The sequence below is a fragment of the Ailuropoda melanoleuca genome, chromosome 2, assembly GCF_002007445.2.
Source record: "Ailuropoda melanoleuca isolate Jingjing chromosome 2, ASM200744v2, whole genome shotgun sequence".
NCBI classification, from domain to species: Eukaryota; Metazoa; Chordata; class Mammalia; order Carnivora; family Ursidae; genus Ailuropoda; species Ailuropoda melanoleuca.
This window is the reverse complement of record NC_048219.1, coordinates 49,594,948-49,618,934: the sequence shown is the minus strand read 5'-3', so window position 1 is coordinate 49,618,934 and position 23,987 is coordinate 49,594,948. Positions and strand designations below refer to the sequence as shown.

General features: G+C 35.5%; 1 protein-coding gene across 8 annotated transcripts in view; it reads left to right on the top strand.

Annotated features, from left to right (window-relative positions):
- Positions 1-23,987, top strand: part of ZZZ3 (zinc finger ZZ-type containing 3) — a 95,903-nt gene that overhangs the window by 18,657 nt on the left and 53,259 nt on the right. For 2 of the 8 annotated variants that reach the window (XM_011228792.3, XM_002922314.4), the window contains exons 2-5: positions 15,097-15,231; positions 15,311-15,376; positions 16,840-16,993; positions 21,485-23,040. The exons of 2 other annotated variants lie outside the window; for them this stretch is intronic. In XM_011228792.3, coding sequence (XP_011227094.1) covers positions 21,536-23,040 — 1,505 coding nt within the window. In that variant the 5' untranslated portion in view covers positions 15,097-15,231; positions 15,311-15,376; positions 16,840-16,993; positions 21,485-21,535. 4 more of the 8 variants (XM_011228793.3, XM_034653720.1, XM_019802847.2 and 1 more) reach the window with 4 other exon arrangements.

Below are 23,987 nucleotides of genomic sequence, written 5' to 3'. Positions count from 1 at the left end.
ATGTAAATAAGAATGGAAGGGAATTCACCAGTATGTGAAGTGAAATGGGTAAGCTGTATTTGTACTTTATATTAAGGCTGTCTCTGATAATGATTGTATAATAATTATTTATTTCATAAATATAAATTGGGCATCAAGTTTGAGAGTAGGCTCTGGATTATAAAAGTGAATAAAATAGTTAAGTCCTTCCAGTAGAACTTATATTTAAGTTGTGGGAGACAGTAACCTTATTAAATTGCTATTATTTGGCCATTTTTGACTTGGAAGATTGTCACTTTCTATGGTTCAACTTAATATATATGTCAGATGGTGATAAAGTGCTGTGGAAAAAGCTGAAAGTACAGTAACAGGGATAGAGATTGTGGTTGTGTGGAGGCAGGGAATATCTCATATAGGTGGTTAGGGAAGCGATATTTGAGCAGAAAACTGAAAGAAGTGAGGGAACTTCCCGAAAAGTATTACGGGGTGCCTGGCTGGCTCAGTCAGTAGAGCATCCAACTTTTTGTCTCTGGGTCATGGATTTGACCCTGGATGTACAGATCATTTAAGTAAATAAAACTTTAAAAAACAGAAAAGTATCCTATACAGATGTAATAGTAAATTGAATTGTGTTGCTGTATGCTTGTGAGAATGCATTAATATGTTTTACAGTATCAGGCATTTTATTTTATTTATTTATTTTAAAGATTTTATTTATTTATTTGACAGAGAGAAACAGCAGGGGGAGTGGGAGAGGAAGAAGCAGGCTCCTAGCGGAGGAGCCTGATGCAGGGCTCGATCCCATAACGCCGGGATCATGCCCTGAGCCGAAGGCAGACGCTTAAGGACTGAGCCACCCAGGTGCCCCGAGTTTCAGGCATTTTAAAGATTTATTTATTTACTTAGAGTGCATGTGCATGAGTGGGGGAGGGCAGAGGGAGAGAGAGAATCTCAGGCAGGCTCTGCATTGAGTGGAGGTGGCTATGAGCCTGAGATTATGACCTGAGCTGAAATCAAGAGTTGGATGCTTAACCAACTGATCCACCCAGGCACCGCATTCTCTATAGATTCTTAAAGGTGATGGAACATCCACTTAAAAGTGGATGAATACGCTGATGAAAATTTTTTGTCCTCTCTGAGAGAGGAGGACAGTAAAAATGCAAGAACGTGGAGGAATTGCTGTAGATCTAAGATGCAGGTTGTTTGCATTTTGATATTCAGTCCTTAACACTGATATCAAAAGATATTTCTAGAAGGACTCAGTCCTGTTAGAGGAATAGTAGAATGTTCTAACTCATCATGAATCTTTACCTTGGTTTTTCTCATCTTGATTATTTTATTTTCTCCTGACACTTTTCCTAGTCTTGTTTCTCTTGATTGATTGTTGACCAAGACCATTGAGAATTCTTAGGACAGATGGAGCATGGCTTTTAGAAAGGGTTATATAATCATTTATTACCTGTGACTGGGTTTTAAAGAAACTGACATTAAACTTAACTAACATTCAATTAAAAATCACTGAATAAAATGAATGGGAATTTAGTTTTTTCCCTAAATTTAACTAATTGACAAATTTATAACCATTCTAAATATGGCATTGTAAAATTTGAATTTAAAATTATTATAAATGTGAGACTTTAATATTTTAAAGCAAGCACTTAAGAATCATAATTATTTATAAGCATTTTCAAAATGTTGTACTTAGTTAATTAACTATGAAAGGTATCTTTAGTGAGGAGAACTGCAAGTTGATAAAAGGGAACATTTATAAAAACTGAAGATAATAGGGGCGGTTGGGTGGCTCAATCAGTTAAGTGTCTGCCTTTGGCTTGGGTCATGATCCCAGGGTCCTGGGACCAAGCCCCACATTTGGCTCCCTGCTCAGTGGGGAGTCTCCTTCTCTCCCCCCCACCTTCCTCTCTGTCTCTCTTGCTCTCAAATAAATAAAATCTTTAAAAGAATTGAAGATAATAGAGGGATCTTTTTACATCAGACATTGCACATAGGCTTGGCTGATTTATTAGTACATACTTAGATTGCAAATGTCCATTAAAGATGACTGGTTGTGCAGAGCTGAGATTGTGTCTTAATTATAGTATGTGCATAGTACATAACATGTGCTCAATTAATGCCTCTTGGAATGAATCAGTCTTGCTGGTTTAAGAATCATTTCCAGACTCTTCTGTTCTAAGAATAACCAGGCTGCTTGGGACCTCAGATTGATAGATACTTTCTCAGCAGTCAACTAAGGGAATTTTTTTTGATTCATGAAATTAAAAAGTTCAGGTTGTTATCTGGCTTCAGGCAGAACTAAATCAGAGTATTTGAGTGATGTACTTTTAGGGCACTGTTACCTTCTGTTTCTTGGCCGCTAAGAGTTTCAGCCTTAATTTTTGCTACCCTTGAGAGAATCTTGTTTGTTTAGCTGTCTGCTCATCAGCCATAGACCAGATCTCAAGGAGGAACTATGATTGGTGCTGCTGATGTCATATACTGTGCGTGTGTGTGTGCGTGCATGTGCTCATGTGTACATGTGGGTGAGCTCAGCCATGCTTAAATTAACTGCATCATCACACATTTAGTTCATCATTCTCAAATGTAAACATACAGTTATGCATTTGTGTCTCTTTGGGAAAACAGTATGCTTGTGAGCTTTATACTGCTGTATGAACTTTCAGCTTGTTTCAGTGTTGTGTAATACAAATTATCTATTGTTGATGAGCATTTGAGTAGTCACAAATAGTGCTACTGTGAACATCCTTGTACATATCTTTAGGTGTACCTATGGATGCACTTTTTCCGCCATATCTATGTATTTCTATTGAGTATATACCTAGGATTGAAATGGTTGGGTTCGATAGTGTGTTTTTATTAAATTGATATTGCCAAACAGTTTTCCAAAGTGGTTGTGTCCATTTACGATAGCATATCAGAATTTTGGTTGTTCCATTCTTGTCAATACTTGGTTTTGTCTTTTTTAAAAATTTTAGTCACTTTGATTTTGATTTCTGTTTCCTTGGTGACTACTAAAGTAGAGCATCATTTCATGTTGATTGGCTAATTTAATCTCTTGTGTGTGTGTGTGAAATGCCTGGTCAGGTCATTACCTATTTAAAAAATATTAGGTTGTCTAGTTCTTACTGGTATATAGGAATTTTTATTTTTTTTTAATTATTCATTTATTTATGTATTTATTTATTTAGAGACAGTAGAGTGAATGAGAGCATGAATGGGGGGCAGAGGGAGAGGGAGAAGCAGGCTCCCCGCCGAGCAGGGAACTGAATGCGGGGCTCTATTCCAGGATCCCAGGATCACGACCTGAGCCAAAGGCAGATGCTAAACCGACTGAGCCACCCAGGTGCCCCATTACTGGTATATAGGAATTTTTAGAATATGAGCCCTTTGGTCATGAGCCCTTTCTTTGATCAAAATATGCATTGCAAATCACTGTGGGTTTCCTTTACATTCTCTTAATGATGCCTTTTGCTGAACAGAGGTTCTAAATTAAAATATACAATGGATCCATTTTTTTCAAATACTATTTGTGAATGGTTAAGAAAATCTTTGCCTACTCCAAGGTCATGAAGATGTTCTCTTATTTTTTTCTAAAAAGTAAAATTCTTTACACTTCACATTTAGATCCATTGCCTATTTGAATTGATTTTTATGTGTGGCGTGAGGTAGTAGTCAAAACATGTTATTCCATATGGATATCCAGTTGACCCAGTATAATCTATTGAAAAAAACCTTTCTTTCCTCACTGTATTGTATTTCCCCTTTGTCATAAATCAGGTGACCATATTTGCTCATACTTCTATTGATTAAAGAAAAAAATGGACTTGTTCCTTTTAAACACTTAAAAATATTGTGATGACTAAAATTCAAAGATAATTCTAGAATTTAATTTTGATCCTAAAAATCCTTTGTTCTTGTTGTATCAGTATTATTTAATAATAACTATTTAATTAGCTTACTTAAGTTTTCTAGGAGATAAATAAGAAATAACCACAATGATGGGTACTTTCAGTATCATACTTTATGTACTGTATTGGATTTGGGCCTCACATCTCTCCATAGATGGATATCCTATCCCTCTTTATGAACACAGAGAGGGAATGACTTTGTAGGAGATTGATTTGCAAAGAAGTATTAAACTCTCTTCTGTAGTTCTGTGTTAAATGATGTCATTTGTTAAACAAGAAACGTACTACAGAAAACGTTAATAGACCTATCAGAATATCTACTGCTTTTGATCAGCCCTGGACTGTTCTCACAGATTTTGTGTAAGTATTATAAAATTGTTATGGATATTCTCAAGTAAATCTTTATCTTAATTTCTGGAAACTGTGAATGTTGACTGCCATTTGGAGGAAGTGTTAGCTTAAGATCATGTATCATCTGGTTTTCAGGTATAACCTATCTTATTTTCTCCTGGAAAAAGTTTTTCATTCACAGTTTTATAGAATTATTGTTGTAATGCAGAAAGCTACAGAGCCTCATGGATTGAACCCTGGTTTAGGCAGTAAGACCTAGGTTCAAGTTCTGACTCCATTAATTGTGTCATCATAGGTATTCCTTGAGTTTGTTGCTATATATAGGGAACGAAGATGCCTAGCCTGTTTACTTGTGAGGTTACTGTGAAGGTGTAATGAGAAAGTTCTTCTGTTATCATAAAACACAGTATCAGTAGCGTGGTTAAGATTCTGTGTTCTGCCACTTAATTAACTGTGTAATGTTGGGTAAAGTATTTAACATTTTTAAGCCTCAGTTTTCTTGTGTGTAAAATGGGAATAATAATGGTACCTACGTCCTAGGATTTTGAGAGTTTTAAGGATTTATTTATTTTCAGGGCGTGCAGAGGGAGAGGGAGGGGGAGACTCTCAAACAGAGTTCCCCCTGAGCACAGAGTCCGACATGGGGCTGGATGCAGACCCAATCCCAGGACCCTGAGATAATGACCTGAGCAGAAATCAAGAGTCTGGTGCTTAACTGACTGAGCCACCCAGGTGCCCCAGGATTTTGAGTGTTTTAAATGAGATAATGCAGGGGCGCCTGCGTGGCACAGCAGTTAAGCGTCTGCCTTCGGCTCAGGGTGTGATCCCGGCGTTCTGGGATCGAGCCCCACATCAGGCTCCTCCGCTATGAGCCTGCTTCTTCCTCTCCCACTCCCCTGCTTGTGTTCCCTCTCTCTCTGGCTGTCTCTATCTCTGTCGAATAAATAAATAAAATTTTTAAAAAAAGTTCTTTAAATGAGATAATGCAAATAAAGTATAGTGCCTGGCAAAGTAGACATAATTAATGTTAACAGGCATAATTATATACATCTATTGATTATGCACTATATATTGGGGCTACTTTATATAAATTCTTTTATTTAATTCTCAGGACCATTCTGTGTGTCAGAATGCTTTTTTTCCATTTCACAGATGAGGACTGAGTATCAGAGGTTAATCACTCAAGGTCATGTAACTAATAAGTTGTTGAGATTGGATAAGAATCTAAAACTTGTTTTTTCCCCCAGAATACTCAGATGTCTTTCAAATATACGCTGTAGATGCATCAACACCATATAGAAAAATCACCTTTGATTCATGTTTGCAGAATTTTCCAAAGACTGAGTTTTGTGGATAGCCACTGTTTTCAAATATCTCCTATCCTAGTCTTCCTAGGTTTCTTTAATTTGCTCAATAGGCCAGAACTTCTACCACAGAAATAAACATGCTTTGTTGATATATAATTAAGAACAGTTAATGGTTTGTTTACAAACCACTAGACTCCTTGAATCTGGCTCAGTTAGCTATTAGAGTAACTTTAAATTTCACCTCTCGAAAGGGAAAAATACTCTGAATTTATTATTTATTTGTAAGAAGCTTACTCCAAGGTGAAGCACGAAACTGTAATGACTTTATAGCCAAGGGAAAAAGATCACAAGACCCAGAAATGAACGAGTACTTAGCCTTAAGTATTTCTGGGTGAATTTTTGATGCTGAGTCTGGGCAAGTAAGAAATAAGAAATAGTCTTTATATTCAAAGGAAATTTCAGGAACTATATTGAGGTTTTCTTTTCTTCCCCCCCCCCTTTTTTTTAATGAGGTCCATTTTTTGAACTTGGAAAACTTAATAGAGACCTTTAAAATGTTCTTAGTCAAAGTACCTCCTATTTGATTTCCTTTTACAGTTGACTTCATTGTAAAATGGGCACCATTGAGATGAGCTCTTTCTTTTGTTGCTATATATTTATTTAAAATCCATTTTTAAAAGACAGTTTTCATGAAAAGGTTTGTGTATTTGGGGCCAAAAGATTTTCTACTGAAGTTGAATTTGTAAATCAATGGGCATATGAGATAGTATTTATGAATTTTATCAACACTTTGGAATTTCTATGTGGAGTTAGATGTTTATGGAAAAATAATCTGTTGTATGTTTGGAGTATACAGTAATAACACTATCTTTCAAACTTTAATCCTTCTACCTTTATTGTTTTTGTTGTATCTAGATAAAATCCTTATAATTCTTTACTTTAGACTTTCCTTTGACTTAAGTTTTTTGTGTCTCCTCAATTAAAAAACACTTTTATGAAATGCTTGGTGTCATTCACTTTATCCTAATACTCCTTAAAATAAACAGTACCTAAATAAAATAAAAGTTCATTTTTTTACAGCCTGAAATTACTAGCATAGGAGTAAATTATTTTGAGAAGTATGGAATAAACTGAATTATTACATACAAATCAGCATAAAACTGAGATTCATAGAAAGAAAATGGGAAATAGTATCTAATGGTTAATGAGTCTGTAGGTTATAGAAAAATTGCTTTTGAATGGGTTTTTAATTCTTTTTTTTCTGAATGGGTTTTTAGAATTCCCATTTTTCTCCTTGGATTCACTTGTTTTTATGTTTTTACTTTGTTTATTGCTCTTTTAATCTAATATGAAATAGGATTGTTGAATAGTATTTAGAAATGACAGTTGGATAATTCCTTTTAATACTTATTTTTTGTATGATATCATAATCAGTGTAATTACAACCTCAGTGTTATTGTCTTTAATTAGCAGCAGTTAAAATTTATAGACCAGTGCAGTATAATTTTCAAAAAAATTTTTGGGATCAATGTGGGGTGGCCAAGTTTTAATTTTGTTTAAAAATGACATTAGATAATTTACAGAAAAGTCCTTTCACACCAAAAAAGTGGAGTGGCATAAATTCAGAATAAAGTAATTCTTTAAATTGAGTAAATCTGGCTTTAATAGAAAATGAGGTATGTTTTCTGTACTTCACTCGTTTCATCAAAGACCAGTTTTTGGGACCCAATAGCGCAAACACAGAATTTGATTGTTCATGTTACTCTTCCCAGGTTTCTGTCCTCTATAGTTCTTTGTCAGTTTCTTAAATTATCTCTCCTTTTATACCCAGACACATGGACATTGTTGCCTTTGAGTTTTTGTCTGAAAACTTCTCCTATTCTTACTTGCCTTTGTTGACTTATGTTGCTTTCACAACTTCAGCTGTGATTCATGAATTATGCTTCTTTTGACTGTTCATGTTCTGAGAATTGGTTTGAGGTTTTCTACTTCTAGAAAGAATACAGTCTTTGGCTGAAGATTTTTACTCCCTTAGATTATTTTTGAACAAATATTAAGGCATTTACTAATCTATTACTCAGTTCTGTCTATACCACAAGTCAGAGAAAGCAAATTAAATTCCTTAACCCTTGTGCTGTGACATCATTAAAATACACATCCTTTACCAGCCCCCTCCCCATATGATAAATGGTTGGTTATGCATATGGAAGGTGTGGATTGGATGATAGAGGAAAAGGGAATTAAAAAGGTCAGTCTGGGGTTTTGGTTTGGTCAGTAGGAGATTTGGTGGTGTCATTCATTAAATAAGTAATTCTGATGGACGAACCAGCTATTGGTACTGGGGCTGAAAGAAAGATGGTGAATTCAGTTTGAACAAGTAGAATTTGAGGTTTTTGTAGAGTTCAGCAGGCAGTTGGATATATGGAACTGAACCTCTGAAGGAAAATGTAGAAGCTGACCTACAGATTTAAGAGTTCAGCATTAGTGAAGTTACTGTGGAAGGATGAAAGAAGGCAGCAACAAAAGAGGGACCAGGACATTTTTAGGAGTACTCCCTGAGCAGAGGAATAAGGTTTAAGATTCACTCTTTGACTTTTTCTTGAAGCTCCACATCCAATGAGAGAATTCTGTTGGACCTGCCTTCAAAAGCTGTGTTGAAGTAGATAATTTAACACTTTGATACTGCACCATTATTTCTCTCATAGCAGTAACAGTTTCCAAAACCATCCTCTGTGTTTCTACTCTTGCTGTCTACAGTTTGTTCTGCACACAGCTCTTCAAATGATTCTTTTAAATAAAAGTCAGATCATGTTCCTCCCTTGATCAAAATTCTCCAGTGGCTTTCATCTCAGAATAAAATTCAAAGTTCATAACCATGGCCTACCAGGCCGTACTGCCTACATGATTGTTACTTTGTTAGGTCATTAGGCAATTCCTCCCTAACCACTCCCATCATTTTTCATTGTCTTACCTTGCTTTATTTTTTGTAGCTTTATCACCTGACACAGTTTATCTGTTGAACTGTTAGTACAAAATATAAGCTTTGTGGGGTGCCTGGGTAGCTTATTCCGTTAAGCATCTGCCTTTGACCCAGGGTCCTGGGATTGAGCCCCGAGTCTGGCTCTCTACTCAGTGGGGAGCCTGCTTCTCCCTCTGCCTGCCACTCCCCCTGCTTGTGCTCTCTCTCTCTGTCAAATAAATAAAATCCTTAATAATACATATATATATATATATATATGTATATATATATACAAGCTTTGTGAAAGCAGGAAATTTCCTTTACATTCCCAGTGCCCAGAACAGTGCCAGGACTACAGTTGGTTTCAGTTAATGTTGGTTGAATGAATGAAAATGAGTGACAGCATTGGATGTTGTCTCTTCTACTTGAAGTTTTATTTATTCTTTTATTCCCCCCCCCCTTTTTTAAAGATTTTATTTGACAGAGAGGGAGAGAGCAAGCACAAGCAGGGGGAGTGGCAGGCAGGGGAGAAGCAGGCTCCCTCCTGACAAAGGAGCCCAATGCGGGGCTTGATCCCAGCACCTTGGGATCATGCCTGAGCCAAAGGCAGCCACTCAGCTGGCTGAGCCACCCAGGTGCCCCTCTTTTATTCCCTTTTAATCACATTTATTGTTACACTCTTTGTCCCTTCCTATTATGCTCTTGAATTTACATTCACACAGCAGCCAGGATGAACTTCTAAAAATATGTATCAGATTTTGTCATCGCCCTCTTTAAAAATCTTCAGTAGGATAAATAATCCAAATTAAAAATAAAAATTTAAAAGTAAATAACCAGAAAGGATCAAATTTTTATGATAGCCTATAAAGCCCTTCACTGCCTAACAGCTGTCTGCGTTAAAGCTTATTTCATGATGCTTACTAGGTAACTAGGGTCCTGCCTGACTGGCCTCATTCCAGTTCCTCTGATATGCCTAGTCTTTTTCTATTTCACTGCCACCATAGTCACTGTTCCCCTTTTCTCAAACTTTTTTCTCCCGTTGTAGACTTATCCTCCATATTTATTCTGTTTGGATAATGCCCCAGTAATAATGTTAAATGAATGTTTTGGGCACCAGAGAAATGGAAGAATAAGAGAGGCCTTGCTATAAAATAGTTTTGATGAATGAAGCAAAGAAGAAAATAGATGAGTATACTAAATTGTAATTTTTAATCTTCTAGTAGGATAGTTCAAAGGAGGCTGGGCAAGCTCTTTATCCTGGCATCAATATACTTGCTTTTTAATTAGAGTAATTTCACTTTGTTCTTTTTCTAACAACTTAAGAGTTTTTGCCTTAAAAAACAGCTTGAAAAATACCCTATATGCTCAGTGGTATGGGCTATGTGCAGGGTTCCCTGAGAACACATAGCTTCTTGGAGGGAGGAGGTGGTTGCATTTGATCCATGACTTGAAGGGCCAGATAAATGTTAGCCTAGCAAAAAGAAAGGAAGATAAAAGATGCTTGAGCCAGAGGTAGTAGTTTTAATCTTTGGCTGTTATCAAATCATCCTTGGAACTCTTAAAAAAATATATGCGTCTTGGGTTGCCCAGCTGGCTTAGGTGGAAGAACATGTGACTCTTGATCTTGGGGTCTTGAGTTCCAGCACCTTGTTAGGTGTGGAGATTACTTAAAAATAAATATATATATATATATATATATATATATATATATATATATATATCTATGCTTTGTAGTAATTCTTCAAGCTGTACATTTATAATTTGTGCACTTCCTCCGTGTGTGTATTGTACTTCAATAGAAAAGTTAAAAGTAGTAAAAATGTAAAATGACCAAAAAATGTATATAAATTATAACTCGACTGAATTTCAGACCTGCAGAATCAGAAATGCTTGCTTTTTTAAGTGCCACAGATGATTTTGATACTTAACCCTTAACCATGGTTGAAAACCTTTGTGATCAGATATTGCAACTTAGATCAGGTTGGCTGCTGGGAAGGATTTAGAGAGGAATTAGGTAGGGATGGAACAACCCAGATACAATTTGCCTCTCCATTAAGAAATTAAAGATTTTAACTTGTATTCCCAGAAAGATGTTTTATTTTGGGCGTTTATTTTGGAATAGCTTTATTGAAGGGTAATTTACTGGACACAGTAATTTAAAATATGCAGTTTGATGTGTTTTCATACATGTATACCTTGTGCAGTCATCATTACAGTCAAGCTGATGAACATAGCCATCACCCCTCAAAGTTTTCCGACACTTTTTCCCTACTTCTGTTTTTTTTATTTATTTTTTTTAGATTTATTTAGTTTTTAGAGAGCATGAATGTGTGCACACAGGTAAGCAGGGGGAGGGGCAAAGGGAAAGGGAGAGAGAGAATCCTTAAGCAGACTCCCCACTGAATGGAGAGCCCCACGTGGGACTTAATTCCAGGACCCTGAGATCATGACCTGAGCCAGAACCAAGAGTCACACGCTTTAACTGACTGAACCACCCAGGTGCCCCTTTCCTACTTCTTTCGGGTACTCTGATTACCCATGTACTGGGGTACTTGATGTTGTCCCACAGTTTATTTATGCTTTTTTTCCTTCAGTCTTGTTTTCCTCTTGTTTTGTTTTGTATAGTGCCTGTTGCTTTGTCTTCATGTTCATTGGCATATGTTCTTTGCAGTGTCTAAGCTCTTGTTAATCCCAACCAGCATTTTTTTATTACAACAATCAGAAAGGTAGCAGATTGTTTTTTTTTTTTTTTAAAGATTTTATTTATTTATTTGACAGAGATAGAGACAGCCAGCGAGAGAGGGAACACAAGCAGGGGGAGTGGGAGAGGAAGAGGCAGGCTCACAGCGGAGGAGCCTGATGTGGGGCTTGATCCCATAACGCCGGGATCACGCCCTGAGTCGAAGGCAGACGCTTAACCGCTGTGCCACCCAGGCGCCCCAAGGTAGCAGATTGTTATTAAAACAATCAAATTTCTAAAAAGTCTTCCATACCTCTACCTAACATGCTTAATCTTTCTGTCTACCTTTTTGAACATAGGAACTACACTTATAATAACTGGTTTAATGTACTTGTCTAGTAGATCTATCATGCATGGGTCAATTTCTGTTGATTATTTTTCTCATTATGACTGGTATTTTCCGCCTTTACATGTCTGCTGATTTTTGATTGGATGCCAGGCATTGTCAATTTTACCTTGTTTGGTGCCGAAATTTTTTGTATTACTATGAATATTCTTGAGCTTTGTTTTAGGATACAGTTAGGTTCCTTGGGAATGGCTTTATTATTATTATTATTTTTAAGGCTTACTTTTATTCTGTTAGGTGGGACCAGAGTAGTCTTTAGAACTCATTTTATCCCACTACTAAGGCACTGACCCTCTGAGCACTGTACTTGATACCTGTGAATTAGAAAGTTTTCTGCTCTGGCTGGAAGCTATACCGACTATTGCTGTCCTGGGTGAACTGTGGGCAGTATGAGCCATGGACAGTGGTATGCTGGAGCTTGTGAGAACTATTTGCTAAAATGTTAGGAAGTTTCTGAGCTGGTTTAATTCTTCCTTTTTTTTTTTTTTTTAATTTCATTTTTAAGTAATCTCTGCACCTAACTTGGGGCTCAAACCCAGAACCTTGAAATCAAGAGTTGCATGTTCCACTGACTGAGCCAGCCAGGAGCCCCTGAGCTGGTTTAATTCTTAATAGAATTAAATTGTATATGCTTATAATGAAATCTGTTACATTAAGAAAAAAGGATGATACCTCAAAACTCATTACCTCTTTATTCTATTATTACATATTATGATCTTTGTGCACAGGTGGTAATTTACATCTATTGTATCTCTATGGTAGAAATACTATATAATGTTTGATGTGCTACCATGTATCTTTTTCTGACTTAGCACTCAGTGATAGTTAATAGCTTGAAATTGGCTGCAGGTGGGAATATTCATACCACAGACATTGGTAACCCTATAAACCAGGAACTACAAACTGCTAAGTGCTCCTTATCCTTAAAATTTTCCAGCATACCCCTGGTTATGGATATCATTCTGTATTCCTTATGGATGCTTTTCCAGGCCTTTTCCAGGCCTTGGACATGCACACTGATCAGTACTCAGCTCAAGACTTCAGGGATATTTCTGTAGATCTTCTGATGTTCTGGGGATCCTAGTTACTTTGGCCTCCCCAAACTACTCAGTTCATCTTTTTCATGCAGGGAGACTGTTGAACTTTGGGAGCGATTACCCTCCACACTCTGTAGTCTGGAAACTCTCCCATCAGTGAGCTGGAGCTCTTTTATACTTTGCACCAAATATTTGGTTTAGTTCTCTGTAGCAACTGAGTGTGATAAGTTTAATTGCGTAGCAAAGGTGTTTCTCTCGCTAACCATTATCTTAATGCTTTTTACAGCTGTCTTTGAATGTCTTTGTCTGTTTCTTTTAAAATCATTTAAAGACAGGGTATAATGCACAATCGATATTTTCACTTATAACAACTGAAGAAGAATTGGGTACTAGTATGAATCTATATATAACTTTTGTTTTGAATTTTTTCCAAGGTTCTATAGAACTGAAAAAAAGTTTCAGTGTATTATAATTTAGGTTGCATTTAGTTTAGACGCCACAGTTTTACTTGTATAGTAAGTTGTATAGCTTATAACTTTGTTTTATCAGTAGAACTGGTAATATTTTCTAGTGGGATTTTCTGTAGTCTTTTGAAGTGATTTCATATGTGCCATGAATCTTAGATCCTGTAATCTATTTAGCACAGTAGCACCAGTGTTAGACTGCAAATAGTAGGAAAAGTAATTCTTTTCAGTCAAGATTGGTTTTGGATTTGCCTTTGGAATTCTTGAATAGTCCGTTGATTTTATTAGTATGTGAAAACAAGCAAAGTTGTGTAGCAAGGAATAAATACGAAGCCCTTCAAAATAGGATTTAAATGGTTTGTTTTCCATTTTGTATGCTTTTAAAAGACAAAATAACTAGGTTTTTAAATTTTCTGGAAGTTACTATAGTTAAATATTTCAAATAAAAAATTACTGTAGCTGTCACAAATCAAACTAGTTTATCTGCTCCATTTGAAATGAATAGTGAAGGAAACAAAGAATGCGGTGTAAGGAGTATAAGAATTTTGGCTAGTTTAGTTTGCTTGTTACGAGAGAATTTATAGCAACTTTTAAATTTGGAAATACTTACGATGTTAGTGTTTACACTAATAGTGTTAATTTTTTATGACATTGTTTAACATTAGTAAACAAATGAACAGACTTGTTTTAAGTGCTTGATGATAGATATCAGTGTTTCTTAAACACTATTCTGTTGTCTTACTCTCTCTTTTTTTTTAATTGAAACATAATTGACATAACATTATATTAGTTTCTACTCTATTATAATGAAACTTTTCACTGGTAAGATCTGGCAGGTTGGCAACTCCAGTATCAAATTTTATTTGCGAACCAGGTGTAAGGCTATCTTCATCTACCTACCTTCCTTCCTTGCTGCCTCCCTCCCTCCCTCCCTCTCTTCCATTTTTGAGAGAGAGAGAGAATGCTCGTGTGTGCATGCCCATGCAGGTACCAGAGGGGCAGAGCGAGAGGGAGAAAGAGAATTCCAAACAGTCTCCACGGTCAGCATGAAGCACATCTTGGGACTTGACCTCAAAAAATCAAGAGTTGGACACCCAACCAGCTGAGCCACCCAGGCACTCTGGCTATCTGTATAGATTCTGTGTAGATCTTTTGCTTTTTCTTCTTATCATATAGGTTTTTGGAATGGCACGCAATGGTAAATCATTTTAGAATGCCATTCAGAGGTTTCTGTGATACATATGAATGCGTTTTTTGGTAGCTCATGTTTTTCTAGTAATAAACTTTTAGGTTGAAATGATTTAAAGTTTTATATAATGCTTTTTGTCATGATTAGAAGCACATTGATGTGTTTCTCAGAGTTGTAATCTATAACCCTGTTACGTTTTTAAGAAGCTTTCTTTTAGGGAACGTTTGGATAGCTACATCTTGATTTATTTCATCACATTTTTCTTTTTACTGCCAAAATAATGTTCACAAATTATTCAGAGAGGGATAATCTAAACAAGACACAATTTACTTTAAAACACATGGAATGTTTTAAAGTCGCATTTAAGAGAAAGGCATGATCTTTTTTACTGCATTTTTAACCATTGTAGGTTTATTTCCTAATATTATTATAAAACACACGCACACAAAATACTTTTCCATTAATGCCTGAGCAATTACAGGCTTCTGAAAAATGAGCTATGTATACATTGGTAGTCAGAAAAGGAATCTGTGGAGCTCTCAAATTTGTAAGAATTTTAATTTAGAATTAAATTTTGAGACGTTTTATGTGGGTACTCTGAGAAGCATTTGTAAGAGTGTTAGCAAACCATCTTAGTCTATTGAAGAGAGCACATATTTTGTAGCCTAATACAAGGAATTATTTGTGCAGGTTAGTAGAGAATGCAGTTTGTTATCTAAGTGTTTAGAAATAACACTTTTGTCCACATATTTGTAAACAGTAACACATCCATAGTGACTATATTGTGGTTTCCCTTCACAGATATCAAGTTGTGCTAGTACATCCATATAAATAATTAATACCTGAAGTCTCAATGTAACATGGACATTAACACTGATGACAGATAAATACAGACGCTTGGGAATCAAATACTAGGCGAAAAACACTTTTAAAAAGGTAAGAAAAAAATGTAAACTTAATTAAGCCCAAGTGGGTTTTAGTTAGTAGAAGTAATTGACTAAAGTTTCTTTTTCAGTGTATCAGGCTTTTAAGAAACACATCTGGGTGTTCCTGTCTATCTTAATACTGGTAGAACTCAGCTGTAAGTATCAGTTCTTCTGTGAAAATGACAGTTAACAGATATCCTTGCCTGATAAATATCATAATGAATGAGGTTCCTGTAGTAAACCCAATCCACAGTGGATAGAAGGTGGCTGACTGGAACTGGAATAAAGTCTAGAATGGGCATGTCCATGTGTACGCAGAGGCACATCTTAAATTGTGGATCCTCTGCCCCTGATGTTTGCCCCCCACCCCACATACTATAGATTGTAATGTTTTGCCATGTTTATGAAAGGCTTTCGAGGTTGGGTATTAAGGAGTTGGCAGTTGGAATCTTTGTTGTAAGATGAGTGAATTTTCAAGTCAAGGGTTACTTTTTGTGGGATCATGTTTACCCTGTGCCACCTTCCTTACGTTAATTTAGAATATTTCTTAATGTAGTATTAAATGATTTCATTTAGACAATTTTCCTACCTGTGTTTTTCAAGAATTTACAGGCCATATTTGGGAGAGGTTGCATCTCTTGATATTAGATATGAGTACTGATCTCCTAGCTGACTAAACTGTAATCTGTTTATTTTTACTAGGCAGTAACTCTAGTTTACAAGGTTTGTTAACTGCATCAGTTTTAAAGTTGTAATCCTTCACTGTGAAAATCTTTTATAATATCTACTTTTAGAATATTTACTTTCATGTTTATAGTAAAATGACAGTCTACATCATAAACATCACTAGTCTTTTTCCTAGTGTTCCTCCTTGTTTCCAAATGGGCCCTTACGGTAACCATTTAGCCAGATTTCTCTGAGAAGGATATCATATATACATTATTATAAAGTAAAACTCTTAATTAATGAGACTATCCAAGAAATGGAGTATACTTAGATTCATTAAAATATCTGGCCAACTGGGTACTAAAAGCAGAAAATCCATACTGTTTTTGTCCTAGTTGAAAATCCATACACCAAAAATAGTAGAAATTTTTCTTCATGATAGAGTGCTAAGGCATTTTAGTAATCATTTGGCTTATCATACAGATATTTGAAGACTTAATTGATTTTTTGGTGTGCATAACTTAAATTATTTTTGTTCAATCCCTAGTTTTGAATACTTGAAGGCCAAATTTTGGGAAGGCGTCCAGAATAAGAGTATGAGATTATAAATTGTGTATCAGAAATTTTATCAAAGGCAGTCTTTGGGTCACCTCAAAAAAATATTGCCCGTAGACTCTAGAGAAGAATGGAGTCACATTTTGATGCAAACTAGTAATGAGTTGTTATGAGGATTCAGTATATTTCAAGGTCTTTTCGGTTTGTTTGTATTGGTTTTTAAAAATCCTTTTCCAGTTTCTTGGTATCTCTGAGGCTACAGAGTTACTAAGAAGTATCAAAGATGTTACTGTGAATAGATAATTCTGTTATCTGCTGTTTCCTCTTATAGAAAGGATAAATCTGTTAGCATAAGTTAATTTGTTTCTTTAATTTTTTTTCTTATTTTATTTTAAAGAAAGGAATTTAAGAGGTTCTAGTATTCTCCATGGCTGAAGCTGAGAGTCTGAAACCTTGATGCTTAAGCTCTATTCTAGATCATAGCTCCAACTCCTTCAGGATATAAGGAAAAGAGATAATATTTCCACAATGATAGATCTTTGGTTGTACAGGTAAGTTATTTAGTTTTGCAGTGGTGAAGACAACTATAGTTTGTTATTTTTTGTGGGAGGGTTGACTTATTCTGTACTTTCTTCTGCATGGCATATTGTGCAGTCTGGCTGGTAGTTCATAGGAGTATGGAGCTATAGGGAATGGGTTAGGGATGAAATATTTTCCTACTCTTCCCAACAGGGGTATAAATGAAGTGACTAAGTACTTTGGAATCTCTAGAGCATTATACCTGTCTTTGACACCCTAGGTATTTTTGATTCAAGGGCCATTATGAAATTCCTTTTCTACTTCTCCCCAATTTTCTTTTAAAGTATATATTCATTCAGCTTTCTGTCTATATATCTATGTTACCTATCTATCATATATCTGTCTCTCTTAATGGGGGAAGAAAGAAGAGATCCCTTTATATAAGGCAGTACATAATAGAATTCATAGCTTCAAAGCACCAATATTAAGAACTTTAAGTTGGATTGCATAGGTGGGTCCCCACATTTCACTCTCCTGCTTTTAACCTGGTAGTGGTAAGTGCTCAACTGAAGAAATTTGTCTTAAAAGAATTGTATGGCAAGGATAGTCAACCGTTACTAAGCAACTCATGTTTATGTTCTAGGTAGAAGAATCATATTGGTTACACTTTCCAGTTGCTCTTGCTCTTTTTGCCTTTCACTTTGGTTTGATATGGTATCATGACCAGTTTTCTTAAAATTGTTCAATTAATAAGATTAAATATTGTGATAATAAATATCGGCTAGAACGTTGATGTTAATGGACGATTGCCAGTCCCTCAATTCCCAAAATAAACCATACTACTTTAGTAATTATAGTGGAGCAAAAGGTTATAGGCATTATCTTTGAAAAATCTTTTTGAGATTTCTTTCCCATAATTAAAGGTGATAGCTAGAGTAGTGTTTCATAAGGTGGACCATTTTAGTTTAAGGTTTATTATTCCTTTTAGTTCATATTGATGCAGTTCTGCAGATGGGATCACAGGGGCTAGACATTTATGATGCTGTTTCAGAATCCTACGGTTAGATTTGAAGTAAAAGTAGATTTAGATTTGGGGGAGGATAGTTCAACAGCATGGGTGAGATATTAGAATTATAGGTAGGATTTGAGGCTTAATGTGAATTGACAGGTTGAAATTAAGTAGCAAGGGTATTTTCTGATATACTTAGTTTGTAAATAAGTTCCTTTCTGTTCCCTTAGTAATTTAATTTTTAGCAGGAATATAATTTTGAGTTCTAAAGCTCTTCACTGAATTCTTCAGTAACTGTATTATGCAGCTAAAATGAGGAAGACAGCTACTTTAGTCTATAACACTTAGCTAATCATGGCAAAACAACGTTGAGACTTGGTTGAGATAATCAGGACAGTTTAGCTCCTTTTTGGTAACTGAAATTTGCACTCTGTTTGTTGGATAACTACAGAAAGTATGTGCCTTTATGCCTATTCAAAATAGAAAAGATGAAGAAAAAGGTTAGAAGAAAACAATATCCGAGGAAAGAGTGTTTCAATTTCATTTAATCTTCAGAATTTTTACCAATTTATTACTTTAAGTACATGCAATATGTTAATGTCAGGCAAGAGATTGAGTCCTCTCTTTGGTAGTACTTTAGCCAAAGTAATCATGACTTTATTTATAAATTTTTGTTACTAGAATCAAGTAAGGAATTAAAGGTTTTATTATAAATAGGTCTAATTTAGTTTGAACCTGATGATTATATTATTTTAAAAGAATACTGTCTGGATGTAGCAGTCTAAGTCAGTGCTTCTCAGATCCTGATAGGCATATAAATCAACTGGGAATCTGATTAATTCGTAGGTCTGGGGCAGGGCCTGATATTGTGCATTTCCAGTGAGCTTCCAAGAGATACCATGATGCTGGCTCTTGAGTTGCGAGAGTTTGAGGTACCAAAAGTGTCCTTGTATAAAACAGGAGCGCTTTAAATATGGTTCAGTAGCACAGGATTTGAGAACTGTAACTAAAACGGACTTTATTGTGGTTGATGAATGGAATAAAAATGCTTTTTAGGGATCAGAAGAAACAAAAAGGTTTCATCTTTCATATTAATCAGTGTTTGGATCACTGGAATAGTGAAGAAATAGGCCCTCATTATAGGTGGTGTTTTATAATTATATATGTTATGTATGCGTGTATAATACTATGTATTAATAATAATATATATGTTCTTTACAAGTAACTGCATAATAATAATAATAGGTTTATTTTATTAATAATGACAAGGCAGAGATTTTGCTTTCATTTAGATTGGTATGGAAAGAAAAGAAGGGCTAGGGGTGCCTGTTACTGGAATCCTTGAGGTTTATATGCCCTTAATTGGCATCACATTTTAAAAAGTAAAGATTTTTTGTGTGTTTATAAAATATCACTATTGCCAGTTTTATTTTCAAAACATAAATTGTGACTATAATTTTTTGAATAACAAATTATGAATATAATTAAATTAGCATTAAATATATTGGCATTAGATTTTGTAAGTAAAGTTTAAAATTATGTTTCTTTTATGTATTTACATAGGTAATTAATATTTAAAAATCAGTAACCTTCAGATTTGAGAGTTCCAGATTTGGGTATACAAAGCAAACTGATTTTAATATTCTTTAGTTTGTGCTTTTTTGAAATATCATTTGAAATTTAACTTAAATTGTTTGTAATTAAAAGTGGGTATTTGTGGGACATTCAGTATTTATTGCCTGTGATTTAAAATAGACTGTAATCTTCATGACAAGATTTAAGCAGAAGAGAATTACATGTCACGTCCCTCTAGTGAATCCCAAAATAGTAAAAGTTAACTATGTGAAATGTATTTCTAAGTTCTGATTGGTGTCTTGTATTTGTTGTTCATGAGGTGGCTGTGGAATTCTCTAAACAAATTATCATACTGTGATTTCAGGGATGGTTTTGTGATCTTGTAAGATTTTCAAAAATTGTTAATTAAAAATTGAAAAGTATGCCTTATTCTGAAACAAAACTAAACTCAATCAACTTATATATTTTTTAGGAAACTTAAATTCAGTTGTTAGCAGGCAGAAACAGGAAGACAGTTCCCTTTAATGTTTCTTTTTTTTGTTTGTGGCAGCATGTTGCTATGGCTTCTGTAGTTCTTCATAACCTCTCTACTGTTAGACACTTCTAGTTGAGGCAAAGGAGAGATTATATTTGGTTTGCAGGGGAAGGGGTAGAATGGCATTTGGAGGGTTTATATGAGAAGGAGACTGTGGGAAGGCATGGCAAAGGGAGGTGGCAGGGTACTATGAAACTACCTACTACCGCCATTGTTGGCCTTTTTCTCTATCTGTCCTACACCCCATTTGGAAGTTAAGCAGTGGAGTGGCAAATTATCTTGTGAAAGCTAAACAGAAGAAGAGAAGAATGGATACTTGAAATGGTAATAGCTCCTTTTTTCTGCTTTATGGGAGAATCTTTGGAAAATAATAACCACTCAGAGTTTATCCAGATGGATCAATCAGGACGTTTTTCAATTTCCCTTGCATTTCTATCTTAGAAACACTGAACATCCACACCAGAAAACCAGCTCATCTCCCAACATGCGTTAAAACTGTGGAATAAACATATACACAGGAGTTCAAAGGAGAGGATGGGGTTATATATGTAGTCCTGATTTCTTAGATGTAATATTTGCTTTGGGGGCTGCTTTTCCTTTTTCTTCCATCCTCTTCAGAATGCTTCCTTTCATTTGCTAGTTTATGGCTGTACTTCTAAAGACTAGGGAGATTTGATTTTGCTCTGTTTTGCTTTTAGCTATTGCAAGCTAGGATTGTGATATCTGTTCATATGCTTGATTACAAAAACTCTTCTGCAACTGAAATTTTTTGATTTTACATAGTTTATTACCGAAGGATTTGACCAAAAACTCATTTTAGTAAAGTGAATTAAAAAGAGCAGAGCCTACCACTTTACCTCCCAGGAATGTTTTGAGAAAACATAAGATATGATTAGGATAGTTTTTGTAATAATTGCTGTATACATTCAAGGGTATTATTTTAATAACGAAGATGAAATCCTGTCTTTCAGGGAAATCTTTTCTGGGCCCTTTGTGCCTGTATATCTGAGAGGCAGATACACAGCAAGGCAGGTTAAGGGCATGGTTTCTAGAGCCCTGCCCTGCCACTTAGGAGTGTGGTTTTGGACAGATTACTTAAACAATACAGATAACCTCACCCTCCTCATTCGTAAAGTAGGGATGATAATAGCACCTATCTTAATTGTTGTGAGACTTAAGTGAGTTAATGTATGAAAAGCATATAGAACAATTCCCGGAACATATTAAGTGTCATGTAATTGTTAGCTATTATTAATATCATTTTTAGAAATGTTAATAAAAGAAATTATATCATGTAATTTATTAATATTGGCTATACTTGGATTTAAGTTAATAGCGTTATGCTTTTGTTTTAGGTATATTAACTATTACCTTTTTCTCATTATTTTGTTTACATTTTTGAAGGTTTCCCAATGAGTGGATCATGATGACCGTATTGTAGGGACTTGCCATAGTATGGCTGCTTCCCGATCTACTCGTGTTACAAGATCAACAGTGGGGTTAAACGGCTTGGATGAATCTTTTTGTGGTAGAACTTTAAGGAATCGTAGCATTGCTCACCCTGAAGAAATATCTTCTCATTCTCAAGTACGATCAAGATCACCAAAGAAGAGACCAGAGCCTGTGCAGATTCAGAAAGGAAATAATAATGGAAGAACTACTGATTTAAAACAGCAAAGTACTCGAGAATCATGGGTAAGCCCTAGGAAAAGAGGACTTTCTTCTTCAGAAAAAGATAACGTAGAAAGGCAGGCTGTAGAAAATTGTGAGAGAAGGCAAACAGAACCTGTTTCACCAGTTTTAAAAAGAATTAAGCGTTGTCTTAGATCTGAAGCACCAAACAGTTCAGAAGAAGATTCACCTATAAAATCAGACAAGGAGTCAGTAGAACAGAGGAATACAGTAGTGGACAATGATGCAGATTTTCAAGGGACTAAACGAGCTTGTCGATGTCTTATACTGGATGATTGTGAGAAAAGGGAAGTTAAAAAGGTGAATGTCAGTGAGGAAGGGCCACTTAATTCTACAGTAGTTGAAGAAATCACAGGCTATTTGGCTGTCAATGGTGTTGATGACAGTGATTCAGCTGTTATAAACTGTGATGACTGTCAGCCTGATGGGAACACTAAACAAAATAGCACTGGTTCATATGTGTTGCAGGAAAAGTCAGTAGCTGAAAATGGGGATTCGGATACCCACACTTCAATGTTCCTTGATAGTAGGAAGGAGGACAGTTATATAGACCATAACGTGCCTTGCACAAATTCAGAAGTGCAGGTCAAGTTGGAGGACCACAAAATAGTAACTGCCTGCCTGCCTATGGAACATGTTAATCAGCTGACTACTGAGCCAGCTACAGTCCCCTTTTCTGAAATTCAGTCATCCTTAAGGGATTCTGAGGAGGAAGTAGATGTGGTGGGAGATAGCAGTGCCTCAAAAGAGCAGTGTAATGAAAACACCAATAACGCCCTGGACACAAGTCTTGAGAGTATGCCAGTCTCTGGAGACCCAGAATCATCTTCTGTTCTAGACTGTGTTTCAGCTCAAATGATGTCTTTATCAGAGCCTCAAGAACATCGATATACTCTGAGAACTTCACCACGAAGGGCGGCCCCTACCAGAGGTAGTCCCACTAAAAACAGTTCTCCTTGCAGAGAAAATGGACAATTTGAGGAGAATAATCTTAGTCCCAATGAAACAAATGCAACTGTTAGTGATAACATAAGTGAATCTCCCACAAATCCTGATGAAATTTCTCAGAATGAAAAAGGAGTATTTTGTGACTCTGAAAATTATGGGAGTGAAGGACTAAGTAAGCCACCCTCAGAGGCAAGACTTAATATTGGACATTTGCCATCTGCCAAAGAGAGTGCCAATCTGCACAATACAGAAGAAGAAGATGATGATCCTGATGTTTATTACTTTGAATCAGATCATGTGGCACTGAAACACAACAAAGAGTATGTGTAAATATGGTAACCATGAATTCTGCTTTGTTTATTATTCCCCACGTTTTCAGTGTCTGTTCATAAATGTCTATTCATAGCATTTTTATTATAGCTAAGATTAATGCTTTAGCTGAAATTTTAGGTTTAACATAATGATTATCTCAACTCTTAAAAAAACTCCAAAAAAGAGAGACTTTAAAACTCAACTTTATTATTCTTCTCAATGGCAATATGGTTTTCTAGTTTTGAGATTTCACGCCTCTCGATTAGAAAAGACATGTGGAAACATGGTTGATGGTGTTTTTGTTTATTAATAAGTTTTATGCCATTTCAGTTAATTTGCAAAATGGAGACATCTTTAGTTATCACAATACACTTTGAATTTATAGTTGTAGAGCTTTGTTGAAGTGTCTGTGCCTTCCAGACCGTGTACAACATTTAATGAGTACTTAGACATCATATAGATAAGGGAAGTCTGGCAGGCTATAAATCTCTTTTATCTTAGTTACTGATCTAATTTCCAGTTAAAACTTTTGATTTAAAAAAAATGTACTTTATGCGTTACCTTTGACTTGTGTGATTTGCAGAAATAGGTATTACTGAAAAACTATGACAAGTAATTGTATATTGTAATTAGCACATTAGCACAAGTTAGTCTGTGGTATAGTTTACATAAAGCATTTGAGACAACTCTCTCCTGATTCTAAATTACAAGGGGAGGCTATCTTAAAATGCTGTCATTTTCTTAACCTTTGTAAAGAAGGTACTTTTTAAAATAGAGTGTCCAGATTTATCACAGTTTTGCTTAGATTTGCTTTAAAGTATTCTTGGCAGTAACACAAATGAATTGGAGCTAACTCTGAATAATCCTGAAAGGAACGTTAATGAACAGTGAACAGTGCTTATCGTGAATACCATGATCAACAACAGTGAAAGACATACATGAGTTAATTACCTTT